This window comes from Mya arenaria, chromosome 4 (assembly GCF_026914265.1).
Source record: "Mya arenaria isolate MELC-2E11 chromosome 4, ASM2691426v1".
NCBI lineage: Eukaryota > Metazoa > Mollusca > Bivalvia > Myida > Myidae > Mya > Mya arenaria.
The window spans coordinates 71,897,989-71,910,974 of record NC_069125.1 but is presented as its reverse complement, the minus strand read 5'-3'; the positions used below and the strand labels follow the sequence as shown (position 1 = coordinate 71,910,974).

Here is a 12,986-nt window from a genome sequence, read left to right as displayed (position 1 = left end):
TCTGTCTCCGGTACACTGACCTGCTCACCATTATCCTCCATGTCTAGTTTTGTAAAATGTAAATGGACTACTTCTGATTAATAAAGATTTCTATAATGCATTTTTTATCAAAAGTTAAAGCAATCTGGTTATATGGAATTATATGATAGTGGTGACAGGTCTGTGTATGTTGATGCCTTCTTTATTCCTTATTTTGGTTGCCTAGTTACGCCCTGCTAACCCTTGAGGTCTTAGGTTCCATGATGGGACTGACGGTGGCCTGCCCGGTGCATGATTCCGGATAACTTCACTTCAGCTATACCCATGTTATAAATGTGCACATGCAGTAATTTAGACAGGGGCAATATTAGTACATGAATAACCTAATGAAAGAGGGTGATCTTACACTGGTAAAAGAAATATTATCTCTTATGTAGAAAGAATTTATTAACATGTTAACATAACTTTCACCAGACACAAACATGTTTTGTTTAACAGTGACTGTAGCAGTTATTGAAATGGTTAAAGAAATTTGATCTTTTTATGGTAAAAACATACTTACTCCTGTGTCTGCTGTCCCTCACTTTGTGTAGTAGAGAGAGATTATCGTGAAGTTTATAGAACTAATTTTTCTTTGGTTTCGGTTCATTTCGTTAAAATGTTTTTTTCATGTTATATGAAAGTCTGTAATTCAATCTTTATTTGGTATGAATAATTGTTATATGTCTTTTATCACATATACTTTAAAACTTGAAGATAAAATAGCTACTAAATAAATGTATTGCACTATTCATAATCATACACCTACATTTAATTATTGCATGCTGATAGGAGACAATCATGTTATACTAACTTTTGTCTTTTTGAGACATCACTTGGTTATTCCCCTTCAAACAAGAAAATACTACATGCAATAATCGATTCTTATTATCAATATTCCACTTTTACAAATGTAACAATATTGATTCATTTAGCAGCTGCTAGTGATTGCTAGGCTTAAATACCAAACAATCTATTTTCCAAAATATATATAAAAAAGCTTGAATTGATTATGGTTCATTAATACCAAATAATGTCTACTCAATATTCAAATTAAAATGAAAAACATAAACAATTTTTTTTACATCCTCTCAAAATACCGAGTCAAACAATGAAATAACCATAGCGTTTTGAATTTATTTTCTTTGATTAAAACAACATGTTTAGTTCACAATTTCATTGACAATTTCTAGTTTTCCCCATAAAACATGAAGATTCCTGCAGGGAGAAGGTTTACCAGTTAGCTGCAAGCTGTATACATGATTGTATACTCTTAGTCTAGCATTCTTCACCAAACTTATTGCTGATGCATACATTTTGGAAGTTCAAAAGTCAAGTACAGGAACTGGCTTTTACGTTTTCAATGTTCTAAGTGCCCAGAGCGGGAATATTTTGTCACAGCCGTTAGTAGAAACACTTTGCGTGAATACTATAGATGGAGGACATGCCTCAGTATTGCATTGGTAGTGAAAACTAGGTTGCCATATTTCCTGTATGGCATATCCTAGTGAACCTTAGTTAGCATTGTTCATTTGTGTTGGAGGACAACAATGGAGGAAGCTAATGAAACAGTGGTGGAGACAAAGGTCAGAATACTTTCATCTATTACAACTGCTACTTAATGCACTATTTGCTAGTTTAAGTGGCTGCTTTCAAGGGCATTTTGTATAATTAAGTAGATGTATATTTATGATGATAGATTTGGCTGGATCAAAAATTATGGAAGCAAAGCTAGACGTGTGAAAAATGTGGCTTGGTTTTGTCAATCATATATTTTTATGTTGGTGTTCAGAAAACAAACTTGCCTTGAAAATCTTTCTGCAGAAAAATAGTGCAAGCAAGATATGAGATGTGATGATGTAAATGATGTTTAGCTACCTGCAATAAGTTATTTAACGGATCTGTACAAACTCATGTACACGTTACATACATGTATATATAGCAGTATTCGGTAACATAAAACTGAATATTGATCACAATACATGTAATGAAACAGTAGCCTGTATATATGATATAAACAGCTTCATTTCATGTGTTTGATAGTCTTGAACTGAATATTGATAATAATACATGTATTGAAACAGTAGCCTGTATATATGATATAAACAGCTACATTTCATTACATGTGTTTGATAGTCTTAAACTGAATATTGACAATAATACATGTATTGAAACAGTAGCCTGTATATATGATATAAACAGCTACATTTGATGATATAGCAATTACAGCCACTTGTATATAGGTGTCAAATGTCTGGTTCATTCATTGAGATCTGCTCACTGCTGGTCATGCACTTATAAATCTGAGCTCTGAATGAGAAAGGTTACCAACACATGACTGCTCTTCTGGTATTTTGAATTCAATCCTCGTGAGTGTTAACATCTGGTGGTTCTTGTGTCTGAGCTGTTCTAAAAACAAATAAAATTTTCTTTATATTACTTCTTAAATTTCACAACCATGTTGTCAGTAAGGGACGTTTTCTTACATGTAGGTTTTCCTTAGGTTTAAAACTTCCCACCATTTGATTCCTGTGGGTGCACATGTATAGATGGTTACAGGCCATTAGCCTTGGAAAGGGTGGGGTATTGAGGTTTAGTGTAACAATTAAAACACTCATACTCTTGGGACTATTGGTTATTTGGATAAATATTGGCCTACAGGTTATAAAGACTGTGTACAAAGTTTAAACCCATTATTTCTACCTCGTTTCTAATGGTTGAATTGGACAGTGTCAGTGGTCAATTTATGCAATGATTGTTACTTTGTTAGGAATGGATATGGATTTGGTATAATTGGACATTGTTGGGCATAGTATTCGGTTTTCTGTGTCAGTGATGAACTCATGCAGATATTGAATATTGGTATTGATCCCGTTGTGACTCTGGGACATTGATGTAGGCTGGATAATAGGATCGTTGACTCATCAACATCGCTGTTGTGACTGGCTAATTTTATCAGACTCTCTTCTATAAAGTGAGGAAATTAAAACTTAAGATTGTTCAGTTATCAGTGGAAATAAACTGTGAAACATTAAACATCACTTTTCTGGTAAAAGGCAACCTGTGTGTACTGGGCAGACCTCTAGTATTGTTTATATCAAGGAGTTTGTTGAAAATAACAATTCTTATTAGAATCTATTGGCTAGTAAGGATATAGTTCACAAGAATGGATGTAGAACAACAAATAACGGTCACAGAGAGCAGCATGGAGGAGGAAAGCCAGACTGAAGATGTACATGTAGAAGAACTGGACGGAAATGAAAATCTCGATAATGTGCAGGATTGTGCTGAAAATAACATTGCAGGAGACGATGATGTAGAAGAAAATGATGCAGAAGACAGTGATTCAGGTCATGATGAGAATGTCGAAGCTGACAGTGAAGAAGAAAATGGTATAACACTGGACAATCATATGGAAGATAATGTAGAAAATGATGAAAAAGTCACTGAACTTGATCACAATGAAAAACTCACAGACTTAGATCATGATTGTAAAACTTATAATGGAAATAATGATGATGGTGACAACAAGGAGAATGATATTCGGCAGACAAGTAATGAAAATATCCGCAGGGAACCAGCCTCTGTACGGGGCGCAGACCAGGACAAGTCCTTGGGGTCTGGATATGTTAACAAGATGGTGTCCAACTTGAAATCTCAGGAAGACAATGCTGCAAACTCTCCGCAGAGAACAGAGCAGGGATCCCCATCTGTGCGCAGCTCCATCGCCAAGTTTGGTCCTCCCGTAGCAAAGAAGGTTCGAATTATGGCTTCTGGTCTTGTGATTTGATAGTCAAAACTCTTTTACAAAGTATACATGTGGTTTCCACTAAATCTGTAGAAGATTGTGTTCTTATGGTACTCTCATCATTACTGTGTACTTAGTATACTTTATATGGTGTGTGATCAATTTAATAGTGCAGAAAATTCAAAAGTTCATATCACTGAAATAATTGTGAGGGGTTTTGTTAACTTACCGATCTTATTAAAATAACTAAGGTTTGAACTTGGAAAAAAGTGACTCATTAAAAATATCGAGTGTGCATAAAATTCTACTCAAATTTTCTAAATTTGACTCGCATTCAGCGAGTTTGCGACCGCTTAATTTGAACTGGGTAACAATTTTCAGTTACAGATAATGAACTGCTTAATTTGAACTGGGTAACAATTCTCAGTTACAGATAATGAAGGTTTTAAAACATTTGCGAGAAGGACAGCTGCTTTATTGTTATTGAGCTTAGTTGTTTCAGATCCTGGAGCCCGCCAGCCAGCCTCCAAGTGTCAGCCTCTTAATCATTGTCACCACATGTTCTCTGGGATTGATAGATTGATATTCTCTCATAGATTGCCCAAAACCCAGGGTCTGTTTCCTGTTTTAATTAGGGAATATTGCCAGTCTTTTTGTTGATTAACTTACTGTTAAACTTACACAATGGAGTATGACACATAATTTCATTTATTGCAGTATTCGAAAAAACACAAAAGATTCATCACTCACTAACCTCAGGCATTTTTACATGAACATGAAAACCACAAGTTTATCATGACTAGAGAAAACTTAACCTGTACATGTGAAGTAACTCTAATTACACACTTAAACAAAATAAATTATTATGACCAGAATATTTCTTTTAAATAAACCTAAGTATTGATCCTGGCTAGCTAGTTAAGCTGCTTATACAACATTCCTCTCATACAGTAATTGAGGCTTTGCTAGTTGTTGAACTCTGGCATCATGTATATTCAGAAAACATGAGCATTTATCTGATAATTTAATAAACTTCTGTTTAACAGAGCAATAGTTTGCTTTACATCTAATTTCATCTTTTATTAGAGCAGATATTTATAATACCATGAATCAAAATAACCTTTTGTTGGATATAAATTGGTCACAAAGGTGAATAATTTTTATGACTAATGAAATACACATTTATGTTCAAATTGTACCAGAAATAGCCATTGTCCACCTACACAAGTCGGAGTAACTGTCATATTATACACCTTTAATGATACATTCATTTAAATTTGTATCAAGTAAGACAATTTCGCCAATGAAACAGCTAGATGATTAGAAGTCTAAACATTCATTACATGAAGTTCAATTTAGTAGGCTTAAGGATTTTACATTTGAAAGAAATAGGTAAATTGGTAATCTTATCCCAATTTAAAAAGATTTAAGGTATGATTAAGCTAATTTTATTTAAATTGCCATCATAATGTATAATAGGAAGAGCCAGGTCATCTTTCCCACTATCTTCACTTGCAGCTGTTGAATGATTAAAATACACCATCTCGTATGTTTTGAAAGAGCCCGTATCTTCCCCTTTCATCACAATATAAACACTTGTATCAATATGGTATTCATTCAGTTTAAAGGTTGTTATTGTTTTGATTTCATGTTTTTTGTTATTATTTTCGAACACATACTTACATAACCAAATTTAAGTGGAATATTCATAGTCTTTTGGAAGTCCCGCCTTAAGGTATTTTCCTCAGTGTAATCTTTCACCATTCTTTCAAAAAAATAAAAAAAAAAAATATATAAAACATATTAATTGATGCACATTTTTATTTCATAACACATGATTTTTTCTGTTAAATTTGCTTCATATTGCAGCCTGTATCAACTCTTGATTTCTGTTTGCAGAATTGTGATGCAGTTTGTTCCATGACTTATTTTACATGTGATATTCTTTGTGGACAAGCTACCCTCTTTGGTTGATTTTAACATAATAGTTATTGAAACGTTGCATAAATTCTACCCAGTAAGAGGATGAAATAAGTACCAAGGAAGGGTTGTGTGTTTTAGACATGAAATTTGAAGAAGGGCAAACCACTATTTGATATGCAATGAACATTCTGTTTGTCTATATGCATTGGCAAAAGCCTCGCCTGTCCACAAAGTTGGTCACTCTTCTTCTGACTTGAATGTGTGTGATATTTCTATGTTGTTGTTTATTTGTCGCAGGACAAGGGAATGTTCCGAGTTGTCCAAACTGAAAAGTGTTCAGCATGCGAGAAAACCGTGTATGCCATGGAAAAACTTGAGCTCAACGGCCATGTTTATCATAAGAATTGCTTCAAATGCTCGCATTGTAGTGCACGATTAACGTAAGATTAATCTAGTCAACGTTTATTTTGAAATATTCTTGCTGGTTGTATAACGTAGTCGTTAAGGTATATTTTTCTCATTTCTTTAACACACATGTTTCATTTCCATATTTATTATACAGTCACCTGTTACCTAAGGTAATCATTTGGTCATAAATTACTAGATTTGCTTCAGTGCTTTATATAGCCAGATATACATTTATCATTTATTGAGTACATCAGTTACTTTCATTGATGTTGGTATTTTGTTTACCTTTAATGACTATTTTCAACAACCAGCCAGTATTTCATGTTTTCTTCTTGTTCACTAACACTTGTGTTGTAATATAACAAGGCTCCTGAAACGTCAAGTCAAGAACAAGAAAACAAATTCTCTCAGAAATAATCAAGACTTTAAATTGATCTCAAAATACAGCTAGAAGTGACTTTGTTTTGCCTAAAAATGTTCCTAGACTTGGCATGTTCAGTGCCCATACATGTACAGTGGGGGGCTAAGGTACAGGAACAAAGGTAAGCTTTGTTAAGAACTCCTTTTTTTCCCCCTCAAGGTCCATTACTCTAGCTTTTAAGTAATGCCTCTTTTTCGACTAAAACCAACAGACAAGTATTGGCTTTCGCTCCGCAAGGCTCATCATGGTAAAAGAATTCCTGTATGGTTGAAAGAGATTGTCCTGAACAAGCCAGACCCTTTGATATTAAGCTTATAAATTTAGATTATTTTTAAGACCAAATTGGGGGAAGACTGCATAGTTTAAATTAACCTTCATAAGGTGTGAGCTGATTCAAGGTAAGCCATGTATGTGACTGTGTGCTTGCATGTTTGTTTCTGCAGCCTGCATTTTGTTGTTTCCTTATTACAACATAACATTGCGATGCAATACCATATAGTACATTAATTGTGTTTTATAAATGTATATTTTTTGTATGCATTAAAACAATAAAAAAATGATTAAAGAACTACTAAACAGTTTTATTTTGTAATGATTGATGTAATTTTGTGATTTTATTATAAAACTCTGAATACACTTAATTTATTCCTTGCCAATTTCAGCCCAAAAACATTCAGTATGAATGAAGGCGTTATATACTGTGTAAACCATTTCAAGCAGCTTTTTGCACGCAAGGGCAACTATGACGAGGGATTTGGTCGACAACAGTACAAGAAATCCTGGGGGGAGAAAAAGAAGGAAGGTGCTACTGCCTAGATGTCGTCATCATCATCATCATTGCTGCTGCTGTTGCTCACGCTATTCACAACTTTTAACTTCCATATGGACATTTATATAGGCTTTTTCTGTGAATCTTTTAAGTTAAAGACTTCTTAGTTATCCTTTTAGAAGGCCAGAACAACAGTCTTAGATCATAAAGATAACTCAATTTTCCATGATGTACATATGCAGATGTTTATTGCCACAATTATATAATCATCTGTTTCAAGGCCAGATTAAATGTTGACAAAATGTATACCAGTAATGATCAAATCCTCATGACAGTAAATGTATGATCTCCATTGCCAAACCTGATGAAGACAAACTAGGAGGTGATTCAGTGTTTTAGTCTGCTGCCTTACTTTTGTAGCATGACATTTGTAAATACTTCAGACGTCTGTTTTTGTGAGAAATATTGGTTTGAAAGTTTATGTCGCATGCTTTGGTATCTCTGTTTGATAGTTGTTCTTCTGATTTAAATAATCATGTATGAAGAGATGTGTGCTTGGTACAAAAAAAACCCAACAACATGCATAACATTTTATTTGTGAATTGTTATTTGTAAGGATTTCCTTTTGATGTTGATATCCTTACTTTTTCGAATGGAACCTGATTTTCTGTTCCAGTTTCGTAACATTATGACACTATAAAATCATAGGGGTCAGTATGGGATGAGATTCTTTCGAACTACATGGTATTACCCAGTATATTTTCCTGCTCATTTCATAAACAATGATAAACCACATGATACAGTCTGAAGACCTTTTCCAATAAGGTCGATCATGAAATATGTTGAACAATGATTGAATAACTAGAATTGTGGGATGAACATGTAAGCATTGTTACCATTGTCTTACCAGCATCATGTGTCTATTTGTTATTGTAAAATTGTCTATTAAATAGCACATCAAAAAATTTATGAATGTATGAGTTGGTTTTAACGGGATGTCTGTTGCTGTTGTTGTTTTGTATGATTATCATTGATGCCATTACTCAATATTGTGCTATTGCTATTGCTTTTTAATTAATATTTTGTTTTCCACAATTATGTATATTAATTTATGCATTTTATAGCTGTGTATTTTCTATTTATATTCTTGTATTAAGTATTACTGTATAAATTATTACCATTTCAACACTGTAGTTTGTATTTAAACAAGATCAAAAACATTGTTAGGAGATTTTTATTCATTTGTTTTGTAAGAAATTTGTATACTGATGTTATTTTGCAAGTTAAAATTGAACAAAAATTAGAAGTTGTCATTTATTTTGTAGAATAAAAAGGCAATAGGTGAGAGTAGACTGTGAGTAACATGAAATGTACAGTTATGTAAAAAAGGGAAACATTGCAAAAACAGTAAGAAGTCAGTTTGCTTTTTCAGTGCAAAAAAAATATTTATGTATTTCTAAAAATGTTTTTACAAAAACATACAATATGAGACAATGTCATGCTGAATGCTGTTACACTTCTTAAAGTATGTAGTGAACATTTCTGTGACATGTTGCACCTTCTCTGTAATGTTTCATACGCCAGTTGAATGTTATTGTTATACCAAAGTCTTAAGCATACACTTCTAATATGTTCATGTGTTTGTACAGGATAGATAGTGGTAACAACCAGTAAAATGTGATAATACTATTAATTGTGCAATTATCTAACTCTAGTTAGCGAAGTAGTTTGCCTCTATAGATCAGCGCAACTTACATTACTTTGAATACCTTCTCTTATGTAACATGTATGGAGAATAGTCAAATGTTTTTTGTATATATCATAAAAATGTTGCAACAATGAATTGCCATAAAACAATTTAATTGAATATTCCATTTGTGTTAACTGCTATGCACTTATTCAGACATGAATAATTAGTTGTCGATAAGTTTAGTACTATTTCATGCAATTGGTCAATTTTACCTCATAATTCCCAATACAGCAGATCATCTCTCATTATTTTGTATTTAATTCTTCATTCAAACTCTTGAGCACAATGTAAAAGTTAAACAGTTGGAAACTAAATATGCTTGTAGCTACTGCAATGTTCTAGAATTTATAGACTCTGCATCTTTGCATCAATAAACTGAACAAAACATTGCTATTTGTTTTTGTTTTGTTTAACTATTGAACTATGTTTAACATACTGGTAACTTAGGCACAACTATATAGAGGAGATCACGATGAGAGCATATTGTGTTTATGAATAACCTGTGCAGAACTTCTGTGGTCAACCTCATCTTTATGTCATCTGCATAGCATAGCAGATAATATTGTCCGCTTGAATTGTCTGAGGCGTCACGCTTTCATTTCCAGTCTTAAGCATTTGTCATCCAATCTTTACCAAACTTGGTTACAATGTTAACTGGCATAATATCTCAACAGAGATAAATTGCTAGATTGCATTATCAACACCGGGAATATGGCCCTTGATTTGTCAAAATTTGATCACGTTCTCTTCCCCAATCCTCACTACACTGGGCTACAATGTTAGTGCATTATATCTTGGACAGGTTTGATTTATAGCCAGATCACATGCAATCCATGGTTTTCATGTTTTCCTGATTACTTCAAAACCAATATAAGCTCTTAAGTGTTGAGTTATGTTACTCCCAACTTGAATATTGTCAAATACATGTCCATTTGTAATTTTATTAAAACTGCAAATCTATTTACTTTTAATCAGGTCTTGGTCAAGTTTTAAAAGAATTGAATAAAACTTGAGCATCTATTAGACTCTATAGTTATGGCAAGGAGAACTTGTGTGTAGTAGAAGAACCATGAATTTGTGACCCTTTTTACCAAATTGCCTCCTCTGATCAGAAACACAATACATTGAAATTAGTGAATTAAAATTGAAATGTTGATACTTGGTAATACATGTTTGACTCATGCACATATCAAGAACTCTGTGGCTCACTGTCCTCCCGTAAAATGTGTTCGCATCTTAAACAAATGCTGGTGGAAGTGAAATGAAACTTAGAGCATCAATTAATTGTAGTTGAAACTGTGGGTTATACAATGATCCTAACCATGTGACACACTCTTACCAAATTACCTTCCTTGATAAAATATAATATAGGCATTATAGGATTCTCAAAAAAATTACCTTAAGGTTTATCATGAGGTTGCGTGTTGCTCACAAAACCAAGGTCTGTACCTTAAAAGTCAAGGTCATGCTTAGAGGTCAAAGGTACCCCGTAGGGTACGCATTCCGGGTAGAAATCCTGCTTCCTAACTGTAAATAACAATATTAAACAAAACGTTGCGTAAATACATCTTCAAACTTGCTCCCTTATAGTATAAAACAACAACAGAGGCCAAGCTGGGAGCAGGTTCGGTCAATGTAAAACAATACTCAAGAAATGAACTTAACATAAACCTAAAATAACGAGCACTGACCATTGTAAACGCCACGAACCACTTATCTGGACCCTCTACAAATGGTTGGTATTACAAGGACTACAAAAAGCCGGATATATATAGAATATTTATGGTATCACTTGTTTTACTGTTTGAAATTATCGAATAATATGTTATTATACGAAAATAACTTAATGAACTTATGCATGGTATCAAGAACGATATGATAATTGACTTTTCAACATTACCGAACATGGTATACAAACACTTCATCTCTGGAGGTATGAGATGAACGCGTATTATTTGGGTTTCTAATACTTTAAGAAGTTATAAATTATTTCAATGATGTATATTCTACGTTGAGGTGACAAAACTTTTCTTTTCCTTTCTTCTTTCGTTTTCACATGAAGGGACGAGGTATAACAGAGTATGATGTTACACATCGATCTAAGCATAAATTTGTAAATGCAGGTCACCTCAACAAAATAACGCCAAACGAAACCAAATTATTTGTGCCCGGAAGGGGATAAAATCAAAATTATAAAGGCTCAACGAATTCTTCTAAATTAAAGCTTGTACACAACCATAGTACCAGTAGAAGTCCATGATGATGCATGTTATATGCTATGCAAGGTGGTGGTGTTGTTTTAATAACGCCTCAGGTGCATTGTATGAAAAACTCTTTTGACCCTACTTAATTGATTAAAAAAAATAAAAAAAATGTGTATATATATATATGTACATTTAGATAACAATCAGGTAAATATATAAGTTCAAGTTAAAAAAAATATTAACGCACTCTTTGGTCTTGAATAAGTTTTAGAATTTAAATAGTGAGGCAACTCGGAATTCAACAACAATAAGGGCAGTTCACATAATTATATATGTATATGCATACTGGACGAAACGTCCTGTTCTCAGAACACTTTCTTAACAATGAACTGTCCGCAAGTCTTGCTCATCCTTCCACATTTAGAGTAGTTAAAGATTTTTAAGGCACGCATGCTATCCAATTCCTATATGACATTATAAGACCAAAGTGATAAAATCAAATCCAATTGTCAGAGCTGTGGGACCACTCTAGGTGTCATTCATTGAAGGGCCCGCAGCATTTTGGGATCAAAATTACTCGTTTGGCGAATACCCCACAAACTGGTGGGAATAAAACTCCTCCTTTGGCCTCAAAAATATGTTTCAGTCACACTAGGGAATATGACGGGCTCAAACCATAATGGAGCCATAGTGCGCAGGCAAACCTTTATAACCCCAACAATAACAACATCCAGTAGTGTAGAGCTGTGGGACCACTCCAGATGTCATTCATCGCCGGTTTCGCGGCACTTTGGATACAAAATGACTCCTTTGGTGAATATCCCATCAACCGATGGGAGTAAAACTCCCCCTATGGCTTCAAAATTCTATTTTAGTCACACTTGGGGATGTGATGGGGTCAAGCCATAATGCAGCCATTATAGGGCACGGGCAGACCTTTATAAACTCAACAACAACAACAACAGAGGTCAAAGGTTGAAATGGTTACTGTTGATAGGACAATATCTTGTCCGGCCGCCTCTTAACCAATCTTCATAGGATTTCCTATTAACTTGACTTTAAAGTTTAATTCTAGTGCCATATGCAACAACACTTAAAAACTTGGTTATCTTGATAGACTACAGAGAACTGTGTCTAAATCAACATAGTTCAGTAGTTGACATTTTAAAAATACACAATGAACCTGTTTAAGTACATTTCATGATTGGTACTAGAGAGTACAATTGAAGAGCCAAATGTTATGTTCATTCTTGTTGTAGGCATTGATGTTGTGAAAACATGAGAGGTCAACAGATAATTGTGAAAACACAGTGACATTAAAATAATATGTTGAGAAAAACAATTGTATAAAAGGTAATTCAAGTCTCCTATCATAATATACTTCTTGATTACCCCAAGATGATATTGATGTTGAAGATCAAGTAATTTAAACCCAAACAAGCGTTAGAGCATGCATATAAATATATTCATACTGGTTTATGTGGTGAGGACTAAGATCCCCCACGGACAGCATAAGAATGTGCATTTACATGTTTTCATACCTGTTCAATTGGTTAGGGCACAAACACACACCCCAAAAGTCCCCCAATAAGTTATAAGTTAAAGATCAATCACAACTTTTTAACAATAAAAATTTGAAGGTATAAATGATCAAACTTTATTGCAAGTCTAGGTTCAAAGCAGTTGTTATAATAAGATTTGACAATGGTCATTAATGGCAGCAGAATGATGAAGATGCTACTACT

General features: G+C 33.7%; 1 protein-coding gene across 14 annotated transcripts in view; it reads left to right on the top strand.

Moving 5' to 3' along the window:
• The window catches only part of LOC128231494 (titin-like), a 59,130-nt gene extending 49,704 nt beyond the window's left edge, over nt 1–9,426 (top strand). For 12 of the 14 annotated variants that reach the window (XM_052944395.1, XM_052944399.1, XM_052944397.1 and 9 more), the window contains 2 exons: nt 5,987–6,129; nt 7,181–9,426. In XM_052944395.1, coding sequence (XP_052800355.1) covers nt 5,987–6,129; nt 7,181–7,334 — 297 coding nt within the window. In that variant the 3' untranslated portion in view covers nt 7,335–9,426. The remainder of the gene's footprint in view (nt 1–5,986; nt 6,130–7,180) is intronic. The other 2 variants (XM_052944401.1, XM_052944400.1) reach the window with 1 other exon arrangement.
• Nucleotides 9,427–12,986: the final 3,560 nt, after the last annotated feature.